This window comes from Chinchilla lanigera, unplaced genomic scaffold, assembly GCF_000276665.1.
Source record: "Chinchilla lanigera isolate Chin_1 unplaced genomic scaffold, ChiLan1.0 scaffold00005, whole genome shotgun sequence".
NCBI classification, from domain to species: Eukaryota; Metazoa; Chordata; class Mammalia; order Rodentia; family Chinchillidae; genus Chinchilla; species Chinchilla lanigera.
Window position 1 is genome coordinate 751,545 of NW_004955406.1, and position 22,742 is coordinate 774,286.

At 37.8% G+C, this 22,742-nt stretch overlaps 1 protein-coding gene across 3 annotated transcripts in view; it reads right to left on the reverse strand.

Annotated features, from left to right (window-relative positions):
* The window catches only part of Spata17 (spermatogenesis associated 17), a 200,932-nt gene that overhangs the window by 152,107 nt on the left and 26,083 nt on the right, over positions 1 to 22,742 (reverse strand). For all 3 annotated transcript variants that reach the window (XM_005374709.2, XM_005374707.2, XM_013519819.1), the window contains exons 4-5: positions 12,091 to 12,141; positions 1,873 to 1,976 (exon numbers count right to left, since the gene is read on the reverse strand). In XM_005374709.2, the coding sequence (XP_005374766.1) occupies positions 1,873 to 1,976; positions 12,091 to 12,141 (155 nt within the window). The remainder of the gene's footprint in view (positions 1 to 1,872; positions 1,977 to 12,090; positions 12,142 to 22,742) is intronic.

Genomic DNA, 22,742 nt, shown 5'->3' on the forward strand with positions numbered 1-22,742 from the left:
TAAATATAGTAAAAGCATGATACTAAAACCTGATACTTGCAACACAAGAAAATTGTAACTAATTATTCTGAAAAAAGCAGATATAAGTATCTTCTATAAAATAGTAATATAACTTAGTGATAAATCCAAAGAATGACTGAGTTAGACATATGTCTGTAACACATTGATAATTGAATATTAGTATATCTATTAATAAAGTATATTTCTGCGTGTGTCACTGGGTGAAAAGGAGCAACAATGGATAATGAAGAAGCACTTATTACATTCAACTATTCTGGCTTTAGAAACTCTAAGAAGTAGATACAAAGGAATAGAGCTCTGTGATGTAATAAAACATTCCACTCTAAAATCACTTGCCAGCCCTGGTACACCAGGCTTTCTAGTGACTAGAGCTATTTCCATTAAAACCAGGTTAAGAACAGGCTTAAGGGAAGATACAGACCTTTCCAAAACCACATTTCCTCCAGCTCACCTCCTTGAATACCTCTCCCATTCAGGATTCGAGCTAAGGCAAAGCAAACAAGACCCCTGAAATGCAAAGTTGAAGATAATACTTCTAGTATTATACACACACAGGCTTGGGATTTGCAAGATACTCATAGTGGGTGTCTCCTTCAGCTTTTGACCTTTAAAAAAGGCCTCACTTATCTCCTTTTAATCCCACTCCTTCTCATATTTCTTCTCTCCCTCCTCCCCTCCAACCTTTTTCCTCCACACAAGCTCAGGCGGGACTCTGGAGATAGCCACCCGGTCTCCAGAACTTTAGATCTCTCCAGAAGAGAATGAATAGCAGTCCGCAATGGTTGGTTTATTTCAGTTGCTCAAACTCTCGGACTGAATAAATCCTATTGAAGTTTTCCCAGTCCTTTACAGCTCTTTCTCAACAAATCAACCTAACAAACTGTCCATATTTAATCGCCAAAGACCACATACTTTATATTTACAACATACATGAGAAAGGAGTTGAGAATTTGGTTTTTAGATATACCGTATATTATGATATATATAGGGTTTCAGACAAAACTTTTATTTTAATGAATTATTACCAACTATTCTCTCTAGTGCAAAGAATTTAAAGAGTAAAATAAGATAAATGTAAGTGAAAAAATTCTTAAAGTAAAAGTGCTATATAAATGCCAGCTATGATTAATTGCTATTTCCTTTTTCCTTTCTAAATGTATCACAGGCATACGGGCACTCACATGTCATTAGAATGGGGCATATCACGTGAGGTCAGAAACTTTTTAAAGTACAGTCGCAGAAAAAGAGTGCACAGAGCTTCGGAAAAGCTGGCTGAATAGCACAGTAATATCTTACCCTGCTTATCTCCAGACGATGTCCTGTACCCTAGATCTGGGTTCTATCATTGTAGGTACTTAGAAAAATTAAAATGTGTAGTATATTTCATGACATTTTTTTCACTAAGAGTTAAGCTCTTGCTACTATTTCTCAAAATGTATCTGAGACTTACCCTGTTCAAGTGTTCATTTTACAGACAAACCCAGCTCATCATTTGTTAACTTTATAGAAACTGAACTATTTTGCATAGGATCAAAATATCACACCCATAAATAATCTTTAAAAGTATAAAATGTTTACATGTACAAGAATAATATATTTTAAGGTAAACAGTATTATAACGAGAGATATAAACAATATTCAAAAATATAAATAATCATTGGGAGTACAAGATATTTTAATATATAACAATAAACCATTTTGAAGTAAGTACAATCATAACTATATCGTATCAGTAAAAGTCGGCCTCAAATATCAGTGAGTTGTAGCACATATTTCTAAGCATAGCAATAATCAATACCTATTGAATAATCTTAAAACTTTCACTAGTAGACTAGTGATTTTATTACTCACCTAATTGTATCATTGGCTTCTGAAACAGCTTGCAAGTATTCTTTAAAACAAAAATAATTAAAGCAGTATTTCCGAACTTTATAGGCGCGCCATCGTCTCTGAATCTGTTGGTGTAAATAAAAACACAAAATATGGCTTCCATTAGCAACATAATAGTTCTTCAAAATTAAGGCAATTATATCTGATCATATCAAATAAACTCAGGCTTTTCAGTACTGTAACTGTATGTTAGCTGCAAATATGTTTCACTCATAGATGTATTATAAAATGACAGATTAAAAACTATCATAGTATCATTCATTTAAAAATATTGTTTCACAAAGTACTAAACTGTAAAATTAGCAATTAAAAGATTTAAAAGTTGCATTATGAGTGCCTATCATTTTTACCTCATGAGAAAATGGATTTTATGTTTTTTCATAACCACTGCCTTGAAGATTATATTTTACCCATGTAAACTGGCTTTTAAAATTTAGTGGCGTTAAGAGTGTTAAAATGCTGTCCTATATCTTAAAAATGAAATTTTAGTCCTTCTTTAACTATACCAATCGCTAATATTTATTGAGTTCTTTTACACACCAGATAGTATTGTAAATGTTTTGCTTCTATTTATGCATTAAAGCTTTAGACCATTTTTATGAGATAAATATTCATTCTCTCACTTATAGACAAGAAAGTGGCCACAAAAAGAGGTTACATCATTTTTCTATCATCATACAACTGCCAGTGCTAGATTCAGAAATCGAAGCAAGGTTCCAGAAAACCCATTTTCTTAGTCGTAGCACTCCAGAACTGGTAATGAAGTAAAGCACAATTTTCAATCAATGACAGTTATTGAAATATCTTCATTATATCCACTATTATAGTTCAGATTAGTTTTATTTTTACCAGAACATATCATTTTTTTCTTTTTTTAGAGTGATGGGGTATAGCATAATATACTGAAATATGTTCCTATGTATCTTATAAAGCCCCCATATTTATGAACATCAATCTCCCTAACTCCTCTGTTTGCTAATACAATCTCTATTAGATGAACTCAAATACTATAAAGTATAACATTAATTTTGTGGGTAAAATATTTGAATTTATTTAAAGGAGTAGTGATGGAAGAAAAAATAAATATTGATAAGCATTAAGTAAGCTTTCTACATGATTTAACTTCATTCTATATAATTTTCCAATATTTTGTATGCCTATATGTATGATTCACCTGTTATGAATAATTTTCCATTAGGATGTGAAGCCCTTCCAATTTCAGCACCACTTCCTAGGCTAAGAGAGCCCCTGTCTTCTCTAAACATTTCTTAAACAGTAAAGGCTAACAGGTTAGACCCTAGCCCATTGGGTATTACCCCCAATGCCTGTCCTTTTTTAGCTAAAAGATGTTAAGTTTAAAATATTTTAACTTTACTGCTACTTGGAAAAGAATAACTGGGGGCTGGGGATTTAGCTCAGTGGCACAGAACCTGCCTGGCAAGCGCAAGGTCATGAGTTCGATTCCTGGTACCGGAAAAAAACCAAAAAAAAAAAAAGAATAAACTGGATAAATGATTTGAATTCTGGTTTGTTTTTGTGTTTTTTACCTTTCCACTTTAAAACATAGGACATGTCAGGAGATATTTTGCAACTACAATCTGAGGTGCTAGATGCAGATAATTTAAGGAAATGTTTTAGCCAAACTCTCAGTGTATAGTTTGTGAGGATAACTAAACCAGAGACTAGGAAGTAAAACAAACAAAGCTGTGCAATGTGAAAAAGTAATAGGAAGTACTTTTCAAAAATATTTTTCAAATTATCTCATTTTAGGGCTATGCTAGTTACATAAACGAAAATTTTTTTCTGAAGTTACATGGTATTCAATTTAGAAACCTTCTAATTTGACCAAAACCATATCATGACTGAGAAACAGGAGGAACTGATAGAAACAATTTTCTAGTGAATCAGAATGATCAAGTATTCATGTAGTCATACATGAGTCACACATGAAGTGCACATTCACCCGGCTCATGTGATTTAACCCTCCCGCATCCTTGTGAGGAGGGGATTATTATTAGCTTCATAATAAGAAGAGGAAATCAATGTTTAGTAAGTCTACCTAACTGCCAAGGGTCTCCTACCTGCTTGGGTGTTTTGGCATGCTTGCACTGCACACACAGTTACCCTTTTCTTAAAGAAGGGACCTGCAAACACAGGTAGTGGCACTCGAAGTGACTCAAGATACACAAGTAAAGTATGGGATATCCAACTGCACTCAGGGGTGGACTACCTACAACATCAACATATCACCGAACTTCAAATAAAAAAAAATGTGACAGACAACATCCAAGATGTATGATAGGGTATTAAGAAGCACAACAATCGGGGTGTATGACCAGGTGATATAGAGTAGCAGGTACATCCATTCCTGAGCAAAGAGCTTGGCAAAGACAAAGACTGAAACTATCGGAAAAATCTGTGATGAAATAAGCAGGCTCCCCTGCATGGGGGAAAGAGAGGCCAGTGGAACGGATGCCTTCTCTCCCCAAACCCAGCGGCTACGGAAACAATGCTAACCACAGAGAGCTGCAGCAGCTGCTCCCGAGAAACCTCTCATGTCCTAGACATCTACTCAAAGCCACATTCTTTTGCCAGGCAAATCCTTTTACTCATAATTGGGTATTAAACAGTCATAATAAGCAAGTGATGGTTAAGGTAGCACATTAAAGCTCATCCACGCTAAAGTATAATCAGTCAAGGTTTAAGTGGCTTTGTGTGCAAGATGAGAGAGTGAAAAGAGCTGGAGGAACCAAGCTCCCTGAGTGAGGGAAGAAGCTGCCGTCAGTGGAATGAAGAATCTCAAATTCATTGAGCTCCGTGAATGTGCCAGGTGTCATGCTAGCTGCTTTAATCCACGCAATATCCTTGTGTTTAGGGCAAGGTCTCCACGTCACAAATGAAGAAAAAACTAGAGGAAGTATGACCAGTAAATAGCACAGACAGAGTCAGAATATAAGCCCAGGTCTGTCACATTCTCAAGCCCATGTTCCAATGCCGTATCCACTGCAGAAGCGGCGGGGAGAGAATGTGTGTGTGCATTTTTAATTTTAAAGGTACCATTTTTCTTACACTAAAGCTACTCTAGTTTAAGCAGTAGCTTCTTCACATAAAAACACACACCTAAGTTGGATTCTACTACAGTACCTGTTATGGGCATAGATGACATCACCAGTTTCGCCTAAGTTTTCCATTGATATTTCAGTACTAATGAATGGACTTTTCACTTTTTATGAAAAGCACTTTCAGGAGGCAAGATGAATTTTGATCATATATTTTTCTTAATTTAAAGGTGACTAGGTTATGGCTTCCAAATTAATTAATTAATTAATTAAACGGCTAGTATCTATGCCCTTCAAGGTAATCAGCAGCTCTCAGAAGTGATTGGTATAAAACAATTATTGTCATTGATCAGCTCTGAATGGATAATTTTAAACAAAGTCATTGTGTGCTCAGCAGATTACGGCTTGTTAACGGGCAAGTTCTAAACGACCTTTTAAGCTAGTCAAATCAATGATGCATATTCCTCATTAAGTAACATCAAAATGTAAGTGGTCTTATAAATAATGTTTATTTTAAGCACTAAAACAAATGGCAGAAACCTTGATATATCAAAGGCCATCTACTCACTGAAGAGGTTTTCTTCCTCTGCATGTATTTTTATTCGTAAAAATCTATAGTAACCTTAATGCTACTGAAGGAGAGAGAGAAAAGTCTTCTAATCAAAAATTAAAATGAAGACATGTAAAACAAATTTATTGAGAATTTCTCACCTAGAATTAATACTCTAAATATATGTAAGAACACAGAACTAGATCTCAATTATTCCCAATTCTGCTTTTACTTACTAGGTGGCTCAACATTCCGGAACACTCCACAGGAAAGCTGGAAGAGTGGCTTTACTAAATTTTTACAAATGGGGAGTTTAAAAAACAGCAGAAAGGTAATGTAACACAAGTTTTGATAAAACTAATTATGTCAAAACTATGTATGACCTATATACATAAAAAGTATATACTATATCATATATGAAAATAGTTTATGTACACTGTATATATATATATGAAAATTATAACTTTTTCTAGTTTAAATGCACTTAATTTTTAGACAATCTACATGATGTGGTTTTTCCCTAAAAAATAATGCCTCCACTCCACCACTTGCAGGCAACCAGCTTCACAAAAGAGGCTACAGGAAGGACATCGAAGATTATATGAAATCAAGCAAGGCAAACTTGAAGAACAAAGACCAGAAAGAGTAAAACTGTTTATGCCAGGGGCTGCAGAACAAATTGAGCACGTCCTTGCTAGGTTCAAAAACTATCAGTTCTTTATTGGTGCAAACATGAATCCAGATGGCATGGTTGCTCTCCGAGACTTGCATGAGGATGGTGTGACCCCACTTATAATTTTCTCTGAGGATGGTTTAGAAATGGAACAGTATTAACAGACTGAGTGGTTACCTTGGATCTCACACTTGTCATACCTGGCTGCTGCTTGTCATCCACACAACAACAGGATTTTAGAAAAATGGGACTGATGATATCTTGAATGCTTTAGTTATATAGCCTTACTTTTATCTGAAATTTCTGGATAATTATTACATAAGCAGATTCTTTAATATTCTGTTTCCACATTCTACCTCACTTTATATGGCCTTTCTCTATAAACCAATTTAAACATTTCACAGTGAGGAGGGAGGAACATTCTTTTGCATGGAAACACCACCACTGTCAGGGAAAAGCTCGGTTGATTCCCTCCTCTCTAGTTCCCTAGGTTGATATTTAAGGGTAATGGTCTTTCTGTGAGGACGACTACACACTGTTCATCCTGCATTTACAAATTCTAACATAATGTTCTGTGTCTTTTTACTGAAAATTTCACCCATCTCCATCTACTGTTGGAAGTGATTATTCTAAACATGTAGGCTTGTGATTATACATGGTTTAGGAAACCGAGATGAGCATTTATGTATGTGACAAATTCAAACACTTGAAAGTCACCATACAGGTTTTTCTTATACTTTCATATTTTGACACAAGTGCAAAACAAAAGAAATAGTAGCTTGAAGTCACAAGTTATATTAATTTTTATAAATTAAAATTTCTATTACTTTCATTTATACCTGTAGGGAAAATGAATTGTTAAAGTTACAATATTTTTCGAAAATCTGTTTGAGTCGACTATTTTTCAGTGTTCCTCTTGTTTCTGTGCTTTTTATTCTTAAAGAAAGCATGGTAATCTGAAGCAAAATGCTTTGGCACATTAAAATCATTTAACGTTAGCATACCAGTAAAGAATGACAGGAACTTCTCTAAGTTCCAGCAGTGATTGATCAATTGTGTATATAATGGATTCTAGGGTAAAAGGAATTCTTGAAATAATAAATTACAGCTATAGTTCTTTAAAACTCTGTAAGCTTTAGATTATTACCATTGGTTCATTCCTCAGAAGTCTTTGAAACACACAGGAAAAAGTGTGATAGAACGTTATTTTATAGGGAAGCTCACTAAAGCTACAGCCCACTAGTACTTCTTGAAATTTGCATCCCTGTGCTATCAGCCAGTTACCCCAGGACAGCGGGGCAAACGAGGACTGAAGATGTACGAGGGGAGCCCACGGAAGTCCCCCAGAGGCATTCCAGGGTCCAACAGGTGTGGCAGAGATACAAATACAACCAAATGCAGACTTTTGGATCACAAAGTTCTGTGTGATCTGCACCTTGGAGTCCAAATAGGAAATAAATAACAGATTATCCTTTTCTTAACATTTGCTCCTGCCTCCACAGAAATCTGTTTCAATTTGTAGCAAGAAAGATGTTTCATCTGAGAATGTAGTGGATGACAATTCATGATTCTGGTACTAGGAATATGTGAAGGTCAGAGCATGCCTGTTCTTTCTATGTGGTGGGGCTTTTCACCCCAAGGCATCTGATTTTATCCGTAAGGAGAAGTACATAACACTGAACAAGGATGCCTCAACTCAGTCTTCTATGAATTGCCATTAAGTGTATCATTGTCTAGGTGAAGTGTCCTATTTGTAAGGATGCTCATGAACTGTAGGGCCATGGGGCCACCTTTCCAGAAAGACAGGGTATAAGTGATAAAATTTCTCTAATGTTTAGGCCAGGTTTCATATAGTTGCTGTCATCCAAATTTTGAAAAAAGGATGAGGTAACCAGAAGTAGAGGCAAGAGGATGACTGATGGAGGAGCTGAAGGGAATGTCGGTGAGCTCCTTGACCCTGGCTAAGTTCCACCCCAACATTGTCACTAGCTTCACAACTTCAGGCAAGATACCTTTCTGTGATTCTATTTCTTCATTTTTGAAATTGCATTCAAAATGATACCTACCTCAGAGAGGGGCTTGTGAAGATTACAGAGAAGAATGAGAATATTTAAGATACCTAGAATGGTGCTCTGAGAGTGGGAACTGCCATGCAATTGCTAACTCGTTCTTAACATTTTCCAGTGTTTCTGAGTTGCAAGGACTTGACGATCTATAGAATGGTGGTCTCTTCCTTGCCTGGTCTCTGAGACACAGGAACAGTTAGTTTACTAACTAAGTCCATTCAGGTATCTCCCAGCTTCCCCCATGCACCTTCACATAGTAAGTTTCAGAATCTGGAGTCATGCTGTTGGGTAAATAGGATCTCCTAGACAAGGGTGAGGCTGAGTGTGTGTAATGCTCATGTTCGGTTACTTTCCCTGTAAAAGCTGAAGTACTAGGTATAAGGTATGCGCCATTCCATACGAGAGACTTCAGGGATGGGGTTGCTCCGTTAGTATATCAAAGACAATGCACTAAGTATTCAGAACTGTGAATCCAGGTGCTAGAGAAAAGGGACATTAATAACCCTTCCGATGGATAAAATAACTCCACTAAACTGTGCTACTTTTGCTATCTGGGGAGAACTTTAAAAAGCCTTTCCACACTTGAAGTAATTAATGACCTCATCTAAACTTGTTACAGGGTTATTAGGAACCTAAGTATCCAGCCCAGTATTTGGTGGTCCTGAAGTGACACCTAAATTATCTGCTTACTTCCACTTGCACCCTAACATCAGAAGGGGAGGGTCAGTTTCATGACACATTAGAAGTTATACATGGGGGTGCTGGGGATTTAGCTCAGCAGCACAGCACCTGCCTGGCAAGCCCGAGGTCATGAGCTTAATTTCTGGTATGGGAAAAAAAAAAAAAAAAGAAGTTATACATGGTGTGATTGAAAATATTTCAAAATGTGAATGTTCAAGTTTTTAAAAATTTATTACAGTAAGAGATATTGCCATTAATTCTCCTTAAGATACTCCCTCTATCTTTGAGCATTCTTATCCCATTGTTTTGCCACTTTCTGAAGCAGCTCCACAAGTCCTCTTTCGTAGGTGTCCTTAGTTGCACTGTTGCCTCTGCCTCAGTGTCCTGCCTTGATTCAAAACCTTTACCTTCCATGGTAATTTTAACTTGCTGAAGGGCTAGAATTCAAATGGTGCCAGACCCAGTGGACAGGGTGGATGAGAACACACTACAATGCTTTTACCAGCCGGCCTTCCATTAAATAGTACTTGGCACAGTACTCACGTGTGTTGTAAAGATATGAAAGGAAACTACTAAAACTGCTCCAGAATGTGGTAAGAAAAATGGGATGTGTGTTTGAAGCAAGGGGAAGTATTTTCAGGGGGATTAGTGGCAACGTGTTGTTTAATACAATTTTTATTGAAAAACACACCAGATTTTTTGATCAGCCTTGTAAACGCTCAATCTAGATGGAACTAGGCGAGAAAACAGTTGAAAAGCCAGCTGGCACTTCTATGAGAGGCAAAACCATCTAGAAAGAGAAAACTGAAAAATTCAGAGTCCAAGTAAAATGGGGTTCACAATAGTGGTCAAGATGCTACCAGAATAGCAGAATCTTAGTCTGGAGTAAAGTCAGATTGATGTATAAAATGGAAATAAAGTATCACACCACAAAACAGGAGGAATAGGGGCCCAGGAGCTAAGATAAAAATTTACTAAGCAGTTTATTGTTCTATTAATTGACTGTTACTGGTCTAGCAGCAAATCAGAAACAGGGGCTCTGTTAAAGCCTACTGTGGGCTCTGATAGCAGCTTAGATCGTGACAAACCTCCCTCAGCCCAGTGTACTGCAAAACTCCGGCAAAGTCCACAACCTCAGGAGGTCTTCCATGCACACATGAACTGCTCACTACCGAAGTTCTTCTACCTCTCCCACTTGATCCCTCTCACAGCCTCTGCAGGTCATCCCAAAAGGCTTAGGGATCCTTCAGCAAAGGCTGGAAGAATTCCCAACTCAGGGACACAGAGGAAAAAAATGTTTAAAGCAAAGGACTTTTATAAACTCTTTGCCTAGAAAAAAAAGGAGTCAGAGCTTGCCGGTTCATTTAGAGTTATTTACATAACCACCTCCCATCCATCAGGCATCGGAGACCCAAGGATGGAGAAGGTAGGATCCGGGCCTCAGCGGACTTACTGTGTGTGTGGGCTGGAGACTGGCTCAAAATTAGTCAGGATAATAAAGTATTACAGGTTCTACCACAGGAGCCTGTCCACAGTAAGATAGGGAAATAAACACCCAGAGAGTGATCAGTTCTATTTGGCAACAAGCAAAAATGTTCCAAAATGCAATAAAATGGGAGTTTTTTTTAATCTTTGCTATTTTCCAGGATCACAGGCTACAGTAAAAGTTCAAAGTTGTCCACTGAACCGAACCACAGGGCAACTGACACAGATGGTGCTATTATAAAACAGGGGTTTTAGTATGATGTTGGAAAAGCAGAGAGCTCCGCCTTCCCAGTGGCTTGTATTGATAAGAGAGTCATAGATAACGGCTAATCCAGGTAAAAGGAACCTTAATGATTCATGTCAGATCAGAATTCAATCTGAATAACACATAATTCTACCCGTCTCTTCTGTACTTCTAGCTAGTAGCACAAACGACCTGGAAGATCGCCTTCTGTGATGTCCCCTTGGTGACCCATGCAGATACCACAAACATGGCTCCTTCACTGCTGTAGGTTCTAGGGCATCTGTTACCTTTTACTCCAGAGTTACAGGTAGCATGAAGTGAGCAGAGAATAAAGAACTGAAAGGGTTTTTGGACTTAGAGTTTAAGTCAGTGGCAGAGCAGTACAGTGAACCAAAATCCAGACTAAAGCATTCTCACTAAGACAGGAAAATCAAATTGATTTCTTTTGCAAATATTACTGAGGTAAGTAACACCCTGCAGTGGGAGTATCTATCTGCCTGAGGCTCAGAAGAGACCTGGAAGATCTACTTCTTCCTCATTTTTCCCACAAACTCCAGAAGAACAGAGAGGTAGACAGAGATTTTGGAGACAGGCTCTGGTTTAGGCTTCTAGAACACTTATGCCTGGAGAAGAAAGGGCTTTATCCAAAAGCAATACAGGAGTCAACACATCATTAATTAAGCCTCCAGCGCACAACACATACTTTTCTGAAACTCTTTACTTTGCCTCAATCCAAATAAAATCTGTCTTTTGCAGATTAAAGGACTAGTGGATTGATGAAAGAAAATATAATAAGGTGAAAATAGGTTTTAAAAATATTAATCTACAAAATTTCTCCATCTATGTTAATTTAACAATTAAGCTGTTACCATATTGTCTGAAACAAAGGATATATTGTTCGTTCCATGTTAAAATCAGGTTCAAGCCCTATAATTGCTAAATTTAGCATTCTATTGGAAAAATAGCGCACAAAAATGAACACAGAAATGATAAAAATAAAACCTGTAAGTTGGAAACTGACTTTATTGCTATAAATCATATGCATAATTTCTAATGGATTTGCATTGGGCAGGAATCACATACTGCGGAGCCCTGTTCATCTATTTATCACAGTATTTTATATGGCAAATGGAAACTAATACATTATTTCATTAGTATTTGTGGTCTTTATCTAGCTATGGCTTGGAGATATTTAACACTCTAAAACATAAGTGTTTATAACTACATATTTTATATTTTACTCCAATTTTTAATGCTGCCAAGATTATTTAACATAACTAACTTTTTAATCATGTACTCTTTTCTCTGTTAACATTAGCATATCAATCAAATTTGCATTATTCTGCTTTGCTCATTTTATTAAAAGCGAATTCAGGGCACAATTGACTTTTCATTTGTTTAACAAGTGAAGAAATATTTACCCTGACAGCCATTGCATTGTAGAGATCCATCTTCATAGTATAATATGCTACCTGTGAATCAAGGAGAAAAAAAGATGGCATACATTTCAGTTACACAAAGACAGTGAAGCCTATTTTTACATATAAAAGATAAGAATCTTTATACATAATACATAATAAGAGTTCTAGGCTTAGAAAAATGAAATCAAACTTTGCATTGAAGAGATGGGCTTCCTAATACATAATGCAAGCTTAACCAGGAAAATCTATGGTAGTCAAACTAGGAGCTAATGGAGATATATGATCATAAAATGCTCTCCGCTGAGCTTGATAATCAATGGTGCTCTACTGAGAATAGAATAACAAAGCAGAAATATTCACAAGTGCTGGTGACACGTAGTATTGTATGATTTATTCACTGAGGTTCTTTTAGCCAAAACTCACAGAAACATAAAAGGAATTCATATTTCAAGACGTCTGGTTTAATGAAAAATTCAAAGAAACGCTGTCTTCAGTCGAAATCGTTCAAGGATATGGACGCAGTGATGGAGTGAAATTGTGCCTTCCAACCATCTATGCAAAATGTTATGTACTTAGCTGCCTCCTGAGTAATCCTGGGGAATTTTGTTTCATTTAATATTCATTTTAGTGCCATAAAATCATAAATACAATGATACTGCATTACAGCAAATCCCTGGATATAGGGAAGACTTCCTAAAGTCTGTTTCTTTCTTTTAAAGACACACTTATCTATTAATACACAAAACACCCTTAGAGCAAATAATTGTTTAGCAGTGTGGTTGATTTCAATGAAAATGTGGCTTTAAATAAAGCTTCCACATCGGTTGTATCATTTAATTAAAATGCAAAATGAGCATAGTTCATGACAGTACAGTGAACAGTAAAAGCAATGAACATCATTCTTCAACAAAATATACAACTTTATCCATTTTTATTAAATCGAAATTCATTCAACTGAAATAACTTCAGCCCAGATACTAAGTGTCGTTTCAGGCAAAAATGGGGGGGGGGCAAGTGCCTCAACTCTTTATTGGAGATTTTTCTTCTCTATAACAAAGAGGAATTCATATAAAAGGGTTTCCTTGTAATTAGCGTTGTTTGAGTTGCTTGCTCTCATCCAGAGCAAATTGTCTGTGGAGAGCAGCCGTACTAGATTATTTATCAACAGTTGGAGTAATTAAGAAACGGTTTGCTGCAATATGTTATTTACAAATGAACACAATGGTGTCACTTCACTGCAAACTCTCCCATATTAAGCAAGGCATAACTCTTTGAATTTGAGGTGATTTGAAATATTTATTTCAATAATTGCATTTCTTCCAGGCATATTAAAGCACATATAGGTTTTAGATAGTTTTATAAAGAAAAAAATTAGAAATTATATGTTCCTAAGAGTTTTGGCTCAGCAAAATATATTTCTTATCTTTATTATACCATTATTTAGGCAGGAGGAGACGGTGGGTGAGTTTTCAAGCCATAGACAAGTGTTCAGACCCTGACTTTGTTTACGGCAGTTGTGGATTTGAAAAACTTACTTTTAATTCTTCCAATTATGAAAGAGTGCATTACATGCTTCATTGAGTTGTTGTGAAGACTAAACTGAGATAAAGCAATTAAAGCATTTGGAGCATAGGTGATAGTCATTATGAAAGGGATTACCAGTAGTGCTATTCTAAAAATATGTAACATAACTATAAGTAAAATTCTAAAATGTATAAAAGGCTAAATTTTATTATGTCATAAACTAACAGAGGAGCTGGGGATTTAGCTCAGCGGCACAGTGCCTGCCTGGCAAGTGCGAGGTTGTGAGTTTGGTTCCCGGTACCAGAAAAATAAATAAATAAATAAATAAATAAACTAATAGGAAAGACAGAGATAGCTTTGGAGCCTAAGAATTCTGAAGCCTGTGTTTGAAGAAGGAAAAGCAATTTGATTGCAGCACACCAATCTCAAGTGAACCACTAATGGATATTTATTCTCAATTCTCTAGTCCAAATGCTTTTGAAAGTACCCCCCAAAACATGTGGCACAGGTGTTCTATGATTCCATTCATATAATCTACCCACAATAGTCAGACTCACAGACAGAAAATAGAAGGCTGGTTACCAGGGGTGGGGAAAGTAGTGGGTTATTGTTTAATGAGCACAGAGTTTCAAGGTGAGAAGAGAGAAGACCTCTGGAAATGTACATGGGTGATGGCTGCACAATAATGTGAATTTACTTAATACCACTCAGTGGTACAGGGAAAATGGCCAAAACTGTCAATTCTATTTCATAATATTTTTAAGAACACTAAAAATACGTGACTTTGAACTGTGTGTTTCTATAAACTAAACATGTATTTAGATACATTAAACTTTTGTACAACTTCATCTAAGTCTTTGTATCTCCACTTTGAATAATGATATTATATGCTATATTAATATTTATCCTTTGGTCACATGACTAGTTAAAATATAACTCACATAAAAGCCCATGTTCTAAAATTATTTTCTATCCTAAAAGGTTTTTTCTTTTTCTTTAATTGTACTGTCAGGTAAACATGCTATTGAACGCTAACAGCATGTCCACAAATAACTCATAGCTAACAGCGAGTAAACGCAGGAAGCTTGACCTTCAGGTCTTGTCTTGTATTCTTTACTAACTTAAAGTTTAGGTAAGATCTTGCCTCGCTCTGCAGATAGCCATGACACTCATGTAGAGACTGTCTAAAAACTGGCAATACAGGCTGAGGAGCTCTAAACTTACACAACCTAGCTCATCCACCTTCAAGACTGAGGAAATCAAATGAAGAGACTTACAGGGTCATCCAACTACCCATGGGCACATAAAGGGCTTTGGTTACCCCCCTAAGCTTCCGGTCATCTTGAAATTGCAGCAGTGAGAGCCTCCACAACACTAAGACTATTTGGAGCAGAAGCAGTGATCTCACGGAGACTACATTACCCCCTCAAATGAAAAGGACTTCTCTGAAGTTCCTTGCAAAACCAAAACTAAGATAGGGATTAACTGGACACCAGGCCAGCTGCACGAGCACATAAAAGCTCACCTCATTCCTCTGTGAAGGGGCCAGTTGCGTCTTTGACAGAGCTGTAGCCCTGCAGTTCCCAAGATGAAGTCCTTTCCCCACTGTCTCTTACTTCCTAACCCTGCCTACTGAATCATCCTATGCCTCCCTGTGAAGCGGCCTGAAATGCTTGTATGCAACAATGCGTCAAGAACCTGCCCAGGTCAGTCGAAGTCTCCACCCTTTCTTCAGAAATTCTTCACTGTCCTGATGATCCAGTGACAGTATCAGCAACTGGAGTAGAAAGTTAGCCTTCTTCTAGCTTCAATAGACACTTTCAAACAGGAGGATGTGTCTTTAAAAATAACAACTTATCAAACGGGCAAACAAACATCTCTGAATCCGAAACTTTTCAACTTTACCGCTATCTGTTGTGTTCGCTGTTACTGTCTTTCCTTTGGCCTTTTGGTCCAGACCATTCTTTCCTGGTCTTCTTGCTCTTCCCAACCTGCTCCAGTCACATGGTGTAGACATTCTGACAGCTGGCTAAGAGTGTCACTCCTCGTCAGAACTCCTGCCATTGCACCAAGACTCCCCTTGCTTACGCGGACGGGACATTAAGTGACCTGACCTCACAGTCGCCTGTCCTTCTCAGTCCCATGACCCACATTTCAGTTTAGCCTTACATTTATGTATACATTCCGGTAGCACACTCCAGACTTTGTCAGCTAGAAATGTTTCGCTTCCTGTCTTAAACCTGGACTGCAAATTCTTCTGTTTAAGACCCTGGAGGCTAAATTTCTATTAAAAGATGCTCCCATCTAATTTTGACAGCTCTCTCATCTTCTTCAGCTTTAAATTATTTCTTCATATGTAAGAATATGTGAATACACAGTAAATTATTTAACCTTTCCCTTATTGTTGAGCATTTTGACCGGAAACCAAGAAAAGACATATTTCAAGGGGGAAAGAGCTATTTCAAAAGTAGAACATTCAAAGTAATAGAGTCATAATAATTTTGAGTTATGTATCTGTATTAGTTAGCTCTCCTATCGCTGAGATTCAGAATCTGACACCCACAAATTTAAAAAGGGAAGGTTCAATTTAGTCTGCAGTTCCAGGAAGTATAGTACATGCTCAGCAGGCTCCAAGGCAGGAACACCATGGCAGACGGTGGGGTGGAGCAAAGGCTCGGTTCAGGGCAGCTGGGAAGCAGAGCAGGGGAGCAGCGCCTGAGAGGAAGGGGTGAGGGGCCGGATACAGAACCGGGGGCCCTGGCGCAGGACCTACCCAGACTCAGCCAGGATCTTGCTTTACCAGTCTGCTAGGAATTTCTTAATCTAAAGAAGTTGATATACCAGGATCAGAAGTCACAGAACCTACAGAAATCCACCAAATCTGATAGCCATATTTGCTAGTTTGGACACTACGAAGGATACAACTGCATTAATGCAATGACAATGAAACATTTAGAAGCCACACAAACAGGGTAACAGGTCTGATGAGCTGGAGCCTTTGTATTTTCCAAACTACTGTCATCCTCATTTCATAATTCTGAGTTTCATCATCAAAGTGACTTATCAGCAAGTAATCACAGCAGTCTGTGCACGCTGCCTTGTTTGCTGGTGATTGCTGGGAAAGTAGTCCTTGTCAACAGCTGATTTTAAGATAGCCCTTCTTTTTCCATACAAAAGAAAATAAAAAGCCAGTTATATTTTTTCTCAGCTACTCTTAAAATAATGCTTAGGAGAAGGTGAACTAAATGAATTTCCTAATTATGGTGAAAATATTAATAAAGTTTATAATTAATATTAGTAACATAGTATTATCTTGTTCTGGGTTTGATGTTTATTTAAAATATAAAGCTCTGAAGGGAAAAAATGACATGTACTTCAGTTCTGGGCTTTGACATTAAAAGGAAAAGAATATTGCCTAATTTTATTATAAGTGATTTTGGAGTCATATCAAATATCAAAAGACATGGGTATTTTTATGTATAGAAGAAACATTTATTCATGTAAGAAATAAATAAAAATACCTACACAAAGTCATATCAATCTGTTGCCATTTTTAAAATTAGTGATTGATATCTATACATTTTACCATATATTAAGAGGAAAGGTATTTTTCATAAGAAGATACAATAGAATTTGATAGTTAATGCTACCCTCATTCCATAGAAAAGTTATTAAAACTTTTTTCATTTCTAGTCTTTTAAACACTCAATCAGATATGAGTATTTTGTAAAAAAAAAATTAAAATGGCTAGCCATATATGATTATTGTAAATCTTGATTTGGGGCATTTCAGTAAGTTATTTTGATAATTTGAATATATAATATTTTCAGTCATAATTATTTTTATCATTTAAATTGTTTTATTATAGGATATTATTACATTTTGAGAAAAAATTTTAAACTGCCTCTGAATGTGGTTGTGAAACATATTCAGCAAATCTAAATTTAAAAGCCTAATGTTGAATTGTCCAGCACCACAATTAATACACATGTGTTTCATGATTAAATTATATGAAATTAGTTATATATTGTGATATCCTAGGTTTATACTTTCCTGTTCTCACACTCTGATAGTAAAAAATGTTAGATTAGAAGTTAAACATAGTGTAAACTATATACTAATTAAATATAAAAGAGAAAAATAAATTTAACAGTCAAGCAAAATACATTCAAGCTGTTCTCTGTAGGTATCTTGACAGTTTCTGTCGGGGAACACTCAAAGTGCTAGTGCTCCAACAGGGAGAGAGGAAAGGATATTTCAGCCTTGTCCTGGGACTGCTGTTCACAAAGACCACGGTTTCACCTGGGCATAGTGATGCAGGAGGCTGAAGCAGGAAAACCACTTAAGCTTACCAGTTTAAGGCCATCCTGTACAGTACAGTAAAACCACATCTCAAAAAAAGAGACCATTTTTATTTTACCATTACGAAATAAAGCAATGAGTGTCAAAGAGAAGCTATGCAGAGGACTCTGCACTTGAGAACGAGAGGGGTCCCAAAGCAACAGAACGGGTCGCACGTCCCACGGGGTGACCAGGTCTCGGTCACATCGCACCGGGTTTCCACACACGTGGATGCTTGTGCACTGAGCACCTGCAACATGTCACCACAAAGGCTGTTGATGAAAGAGAAGAATCAGAGTCCCTCTTCCACAACCAGAACGGGTGTTCGCGATTGTGAATCAGTGGTCCTGGACCCCTAAGATGGGCAAATTCGGGTTCTGCTTCTTCACAGAGCAGCACGAAAGTTGGCAGGAAAGCCTGAAGTGGAAGTAGAAAGGAGAAACAGTAGCCATCAGAAGGGAAGAAAGGGTGTAATCACAGCAGAACAGTGCAGGGATAGCGCTGTTCTCCGGGTGAACGCGTTCACTTGCGGAGATCACGTAACACTTTGGACTGGATGCACCATTTGGTGCCCTGTGAGAAGTATCTAAAAGCTAAATGGAAACATTGTGGTCTAGTAGCAGTTTGAGGAAGGCTGTCTCTAAATACACCTAGTGCTTATAAAGAAGATCCTGGCACTTCTTTTCTCGGTCCTCTTTCTGTTCAGTCACTGCCACGTTTAATACCGTCGACAGGTCCAAATCTCGTCCAAGTTTTCTCCTCTAGTCCCTGTGATATTGTGTCATTCTGTTTTCTTGATTATTTTCTATTTTAAATCCTTCTCTCTTCCTAAATCCTACCTAACACGTTTCACAAGCCTCGGTTACTGGCCCTCACCTGTATTGTTCAGGTACTTTTTTCTTTAGGTAGAAAATCGTGTCGTAATAGTGACTGTAAAACCCGTACCTTTGGCTCTGACCCATAACCTATGTCCCTATCCAACAGTTCAGCTTGGTGAACATTGGCTGAGTGCTAATTATGACGTACCAGACACTCTGCTGAGACAGCACCAACGCCTTATAAGATTATCACCACCTGGAGGTGTCCTAACATCATCACCAACTCAAAAATCTCAAAATACCTTTGTGTAAGTATCACCAAGTACCTTTTTCAGAACATTTCTTATAAGCATCCTTGCCTTTGTTATCATTGTCAGTATTAATCAATTAGTTTAGCTGGGATAAAAATGCAGCTATCTCAGTAGGTTATGAAACAAAGAGGTGGTTTCTCACCATAATGACTGGTGAGCTATGGTTCCTGATAGTTGTTATACTCTTCATCTATGTGCGAAGGCTGTAGGGACAGCCCATAATCAAGGTTTAACAGAGGAAAAGAGGGGGAAAGGCCCTTAAGGCTCCAAAGTGGTGTGGCAAGTCTCTCATCAGCATACAACACATGACCAAAATATAAATCAAAGGGATGGGGATGAATCACCCTTCCAGGAGGAAGAGGTGAGGGATGAAGAATTTTGAGTGAGAATGTAACACATCCTGGCTTGCAGAAGGAGACCTGAAGCACCTAAAGGACATCAAGAGAAGATACCTGGTATGTGGTGGGTGTTTGTGTATGGTCCTCATGGATTGGGACCTTGCAGCCTTGGGCATACCTTTGCCCCCCTGAGCCTCCAATTCTTCATCTACAAAAGGGAGGAAGGTACTACTCGCATGTTCTACTTCACAAAACATTACTAGGAACAAATGAGAGTTGAATTTCAAACAAGAAACTAAACATTCAGGAAGTATTCCTCTGAAAATGGAGGAAATTGCTTTATAAAGGTTGCGTGCAACCATTTAACAACCTTCTGCTATTCTCTAATCTCCCTGTGCCAACTAGATCCATACCCTCGTTATTTCTCAATATGCCATGCTCCTTCCAGGCTTGAAACTTCACCCATTCTGTTTCTCCTGAAGCTCCATTCCAGTGTCATTTCCTTGACCTTTGGAGCACGTATCAACTCTACATCTTAAGTATGTTATCCTTACCTATGTTGTGTGTGTGTGTTTGGCAGGAAAAGTCCTTTGTAAGTTGACTTTTTAAATTAATGTATGTAATAGATAATGTACTCACTTTGCTTAAAATTCAAAAGCTACAGAAGAGCTTAGAGTGAAAAGTCTGCTTTGCCCCCTATTCCTTGAGTACTTGGTTGCCTTCCCTGCAGTCAATTGATATGAGGAGTGTGTGTGTATGTGTGTGAGTGTGTGTACTCCTTTCCAAGATCTTTCCAGAGAAAAGCAAATGAAATGAGTGGCCTTCAAGCCATGCTCTGATGGCCAAGGTGACAGTAGCGGTTGCAGAAAAAGAAGCTTCCAAAATGAGTTCACTGTGTGCTGTTCATATAGGACTATAAATTCTGCTAAAACTTTTGTTAAAAGAGTATTTTGTTATTAAATTTTAAACTTACTACCTTATACTATACATTTTACAATGTAATCATACACTATTCAGCATTATTATTGTATGTAGCTGTTAGGCAAAAAGTTTATACAGCATAAATTTGGAAAATAATAACAAGCATAATCACTATAGGACAATAAATGTGACAATGTGTGTTAATGTATGCAACAGGATAGTGAATGGAGATTCTAACTGTATCCTTGACCAGTGTCCACTCCTTAGGAAAAGAACATGGTGGGTCCCTTGGTTCATGTTTGCTTCAGGAGGATTATGCATGACTATCCATCCCTACCATTGTTTTATGAAAACTTGAGTTCTGAGAGATTATTCACAAAGTGTGAGCTAGGAGTAGATGAAAGGAAGAGTGTCATAAAAAGAGAAGCAAAGATTTTATATTGCTGGGAAGGAATTGGGGGTTAACTTTGGAAATAAAGAAATGCAGCATTTAGCTCCTGGGAAGTGGCTAATACCCTGGGGGCAACTTTGGTGGCAGTGGTGGAGACTGAACTGGACTGAAATGTGAAAATCTCCACATTTTGACCTTTACCAAAAAAATCAAAAGATAATGAAATCAAAATCTAGATGATTATCTGCTGATCATCCTGAGTGATACTCTTGATCAAACCCAGCTGAAGCACTAATACAATAAAACAAGTTTCCTTGCATGCCTCATTGCTTAAACTGATAATATGTTTTTCTAGCAATGCTAGCGTCATTAGAATAAATACAGACTCCCAAGTTAGCTACTGTCTCGGTCATCTTTCCCAACACTGTGACTTAGAGGAGGAGAGGTTTATTTTGGCTCACAGCTTCAGTGGGTTCAGTTCATAGCTGCTGGCTCCAAGGCAGAAGCAGCTCGGCAGAATGGCCTGGTGAAGGAAAGCTGCTCACATCAAGGCAGTCAGGAAGCAGAGGGAGAAGGGTATAGCCCATGACGAGAATATACCCTTCCAAGTCACACCCATAGAGATCCACCCTTCTGCATAGGCTCTATCTCTGAATGTGAGACTTTGGGGATTTGTTAGATATAAACCATAACATTCCATGTCTGCCGCCCTAATGGCTCATGCCCATCAATTATGCAAAAATGCATTTAGTCCATCTCTAAGAGTTGCCAAAGTCTTAATAGTATCAACACTGCTGAAAAGTTCAAGTTCAAAGTCTCCTCTCCTCATAGTATGAGACTATGTAAAAAAAAAAAGTTAAATACTTTCAATACACAATAGCACAGGGTAAATATTCCAGTTTCAAAAAGAAGGAATAACAGGGTGGAAAAGAACTGGATCAAAGCAAGACTGAAACCTAGCAGGTTAAACATTAAATCCTGTAGTTCCGTGTCCAACATTGGGGTAGGCTGTGGTAAGACGTGTGCACCAAAGGTCTGGGGTAGCTCTTGTCCTATGGCTTTGCTGGCTGCAGCCCACAAGGCCTCATTCCCAGGTGGGCTCCATTCAGTCTCTGCAGTTTTCTTCAACAGAGCGTCCAAATTCCTGGCACCTCCAACTTCCTTGGATTCCAAATGTACTTTTGCCCTTACTCTTGCAGCTTCATGCATTCCTGCTTCAAGGGTTCTTTGCATACACCAACACCCTGTCACATACTTTTGCCTGAATTTCCAGGCTTTGTATCAAAATCTGGGTGGAAGCCTCCATAGTCAGCATTACTCTTGTATTCTGCATGCCTGAACAACCAGCTCTATGTGGCTAATGCTAAGGTCTGCCACCAGTTTGAACAATAGCCAGGCCCCCTTGAACTATGGCTATAGTGGCCTCTGAGTGCCTGGCTGGCTGAGCACAATGTAATGAATCCTAGGGAACCAATTGCCCACATAATCCTTCTGGAGCAGAGCACCCTGGGGTTATCTTATGAAAACAAAGTCTTTGAAGGCAATTTCCCTTTACCCTGTTATAGCTTTGAGATTAGAAGGGCAGGGTATGGCTAATTCCTGAGATGCTATCTAGCTTATTTTTACACTATTCTTATGAAAAGTACTTGGCTTCTTTTTAGTGCCGATCTTTTCAACCACTACATGCTCTTTTGCCCCAAGTCTGCTTCCTCTCTGGGAAAGCTTCACATCATTCAGTTCTGCTTTTGCTTCTGAGTCTCACTATAAAACTGGATGAAAGCAGCCAAGAGAACCCATGCCACAACCTGAATATGGAGCTTCCTTGAAATTTCTGCCATCATATTACTTAGTCTGTTGCCCTTAATCTCAGTCTTATAAAAAGTCCCTGTACATAGGCAAAATGAAGACAAATTTTTTCTAGAGCACAACATATGAGGCACCTAGTTCAACTGCCAGTGAAATCCTCGTTTCCATCTTAAACCTCCTGAGCCTTATCTTTACGGTCTGC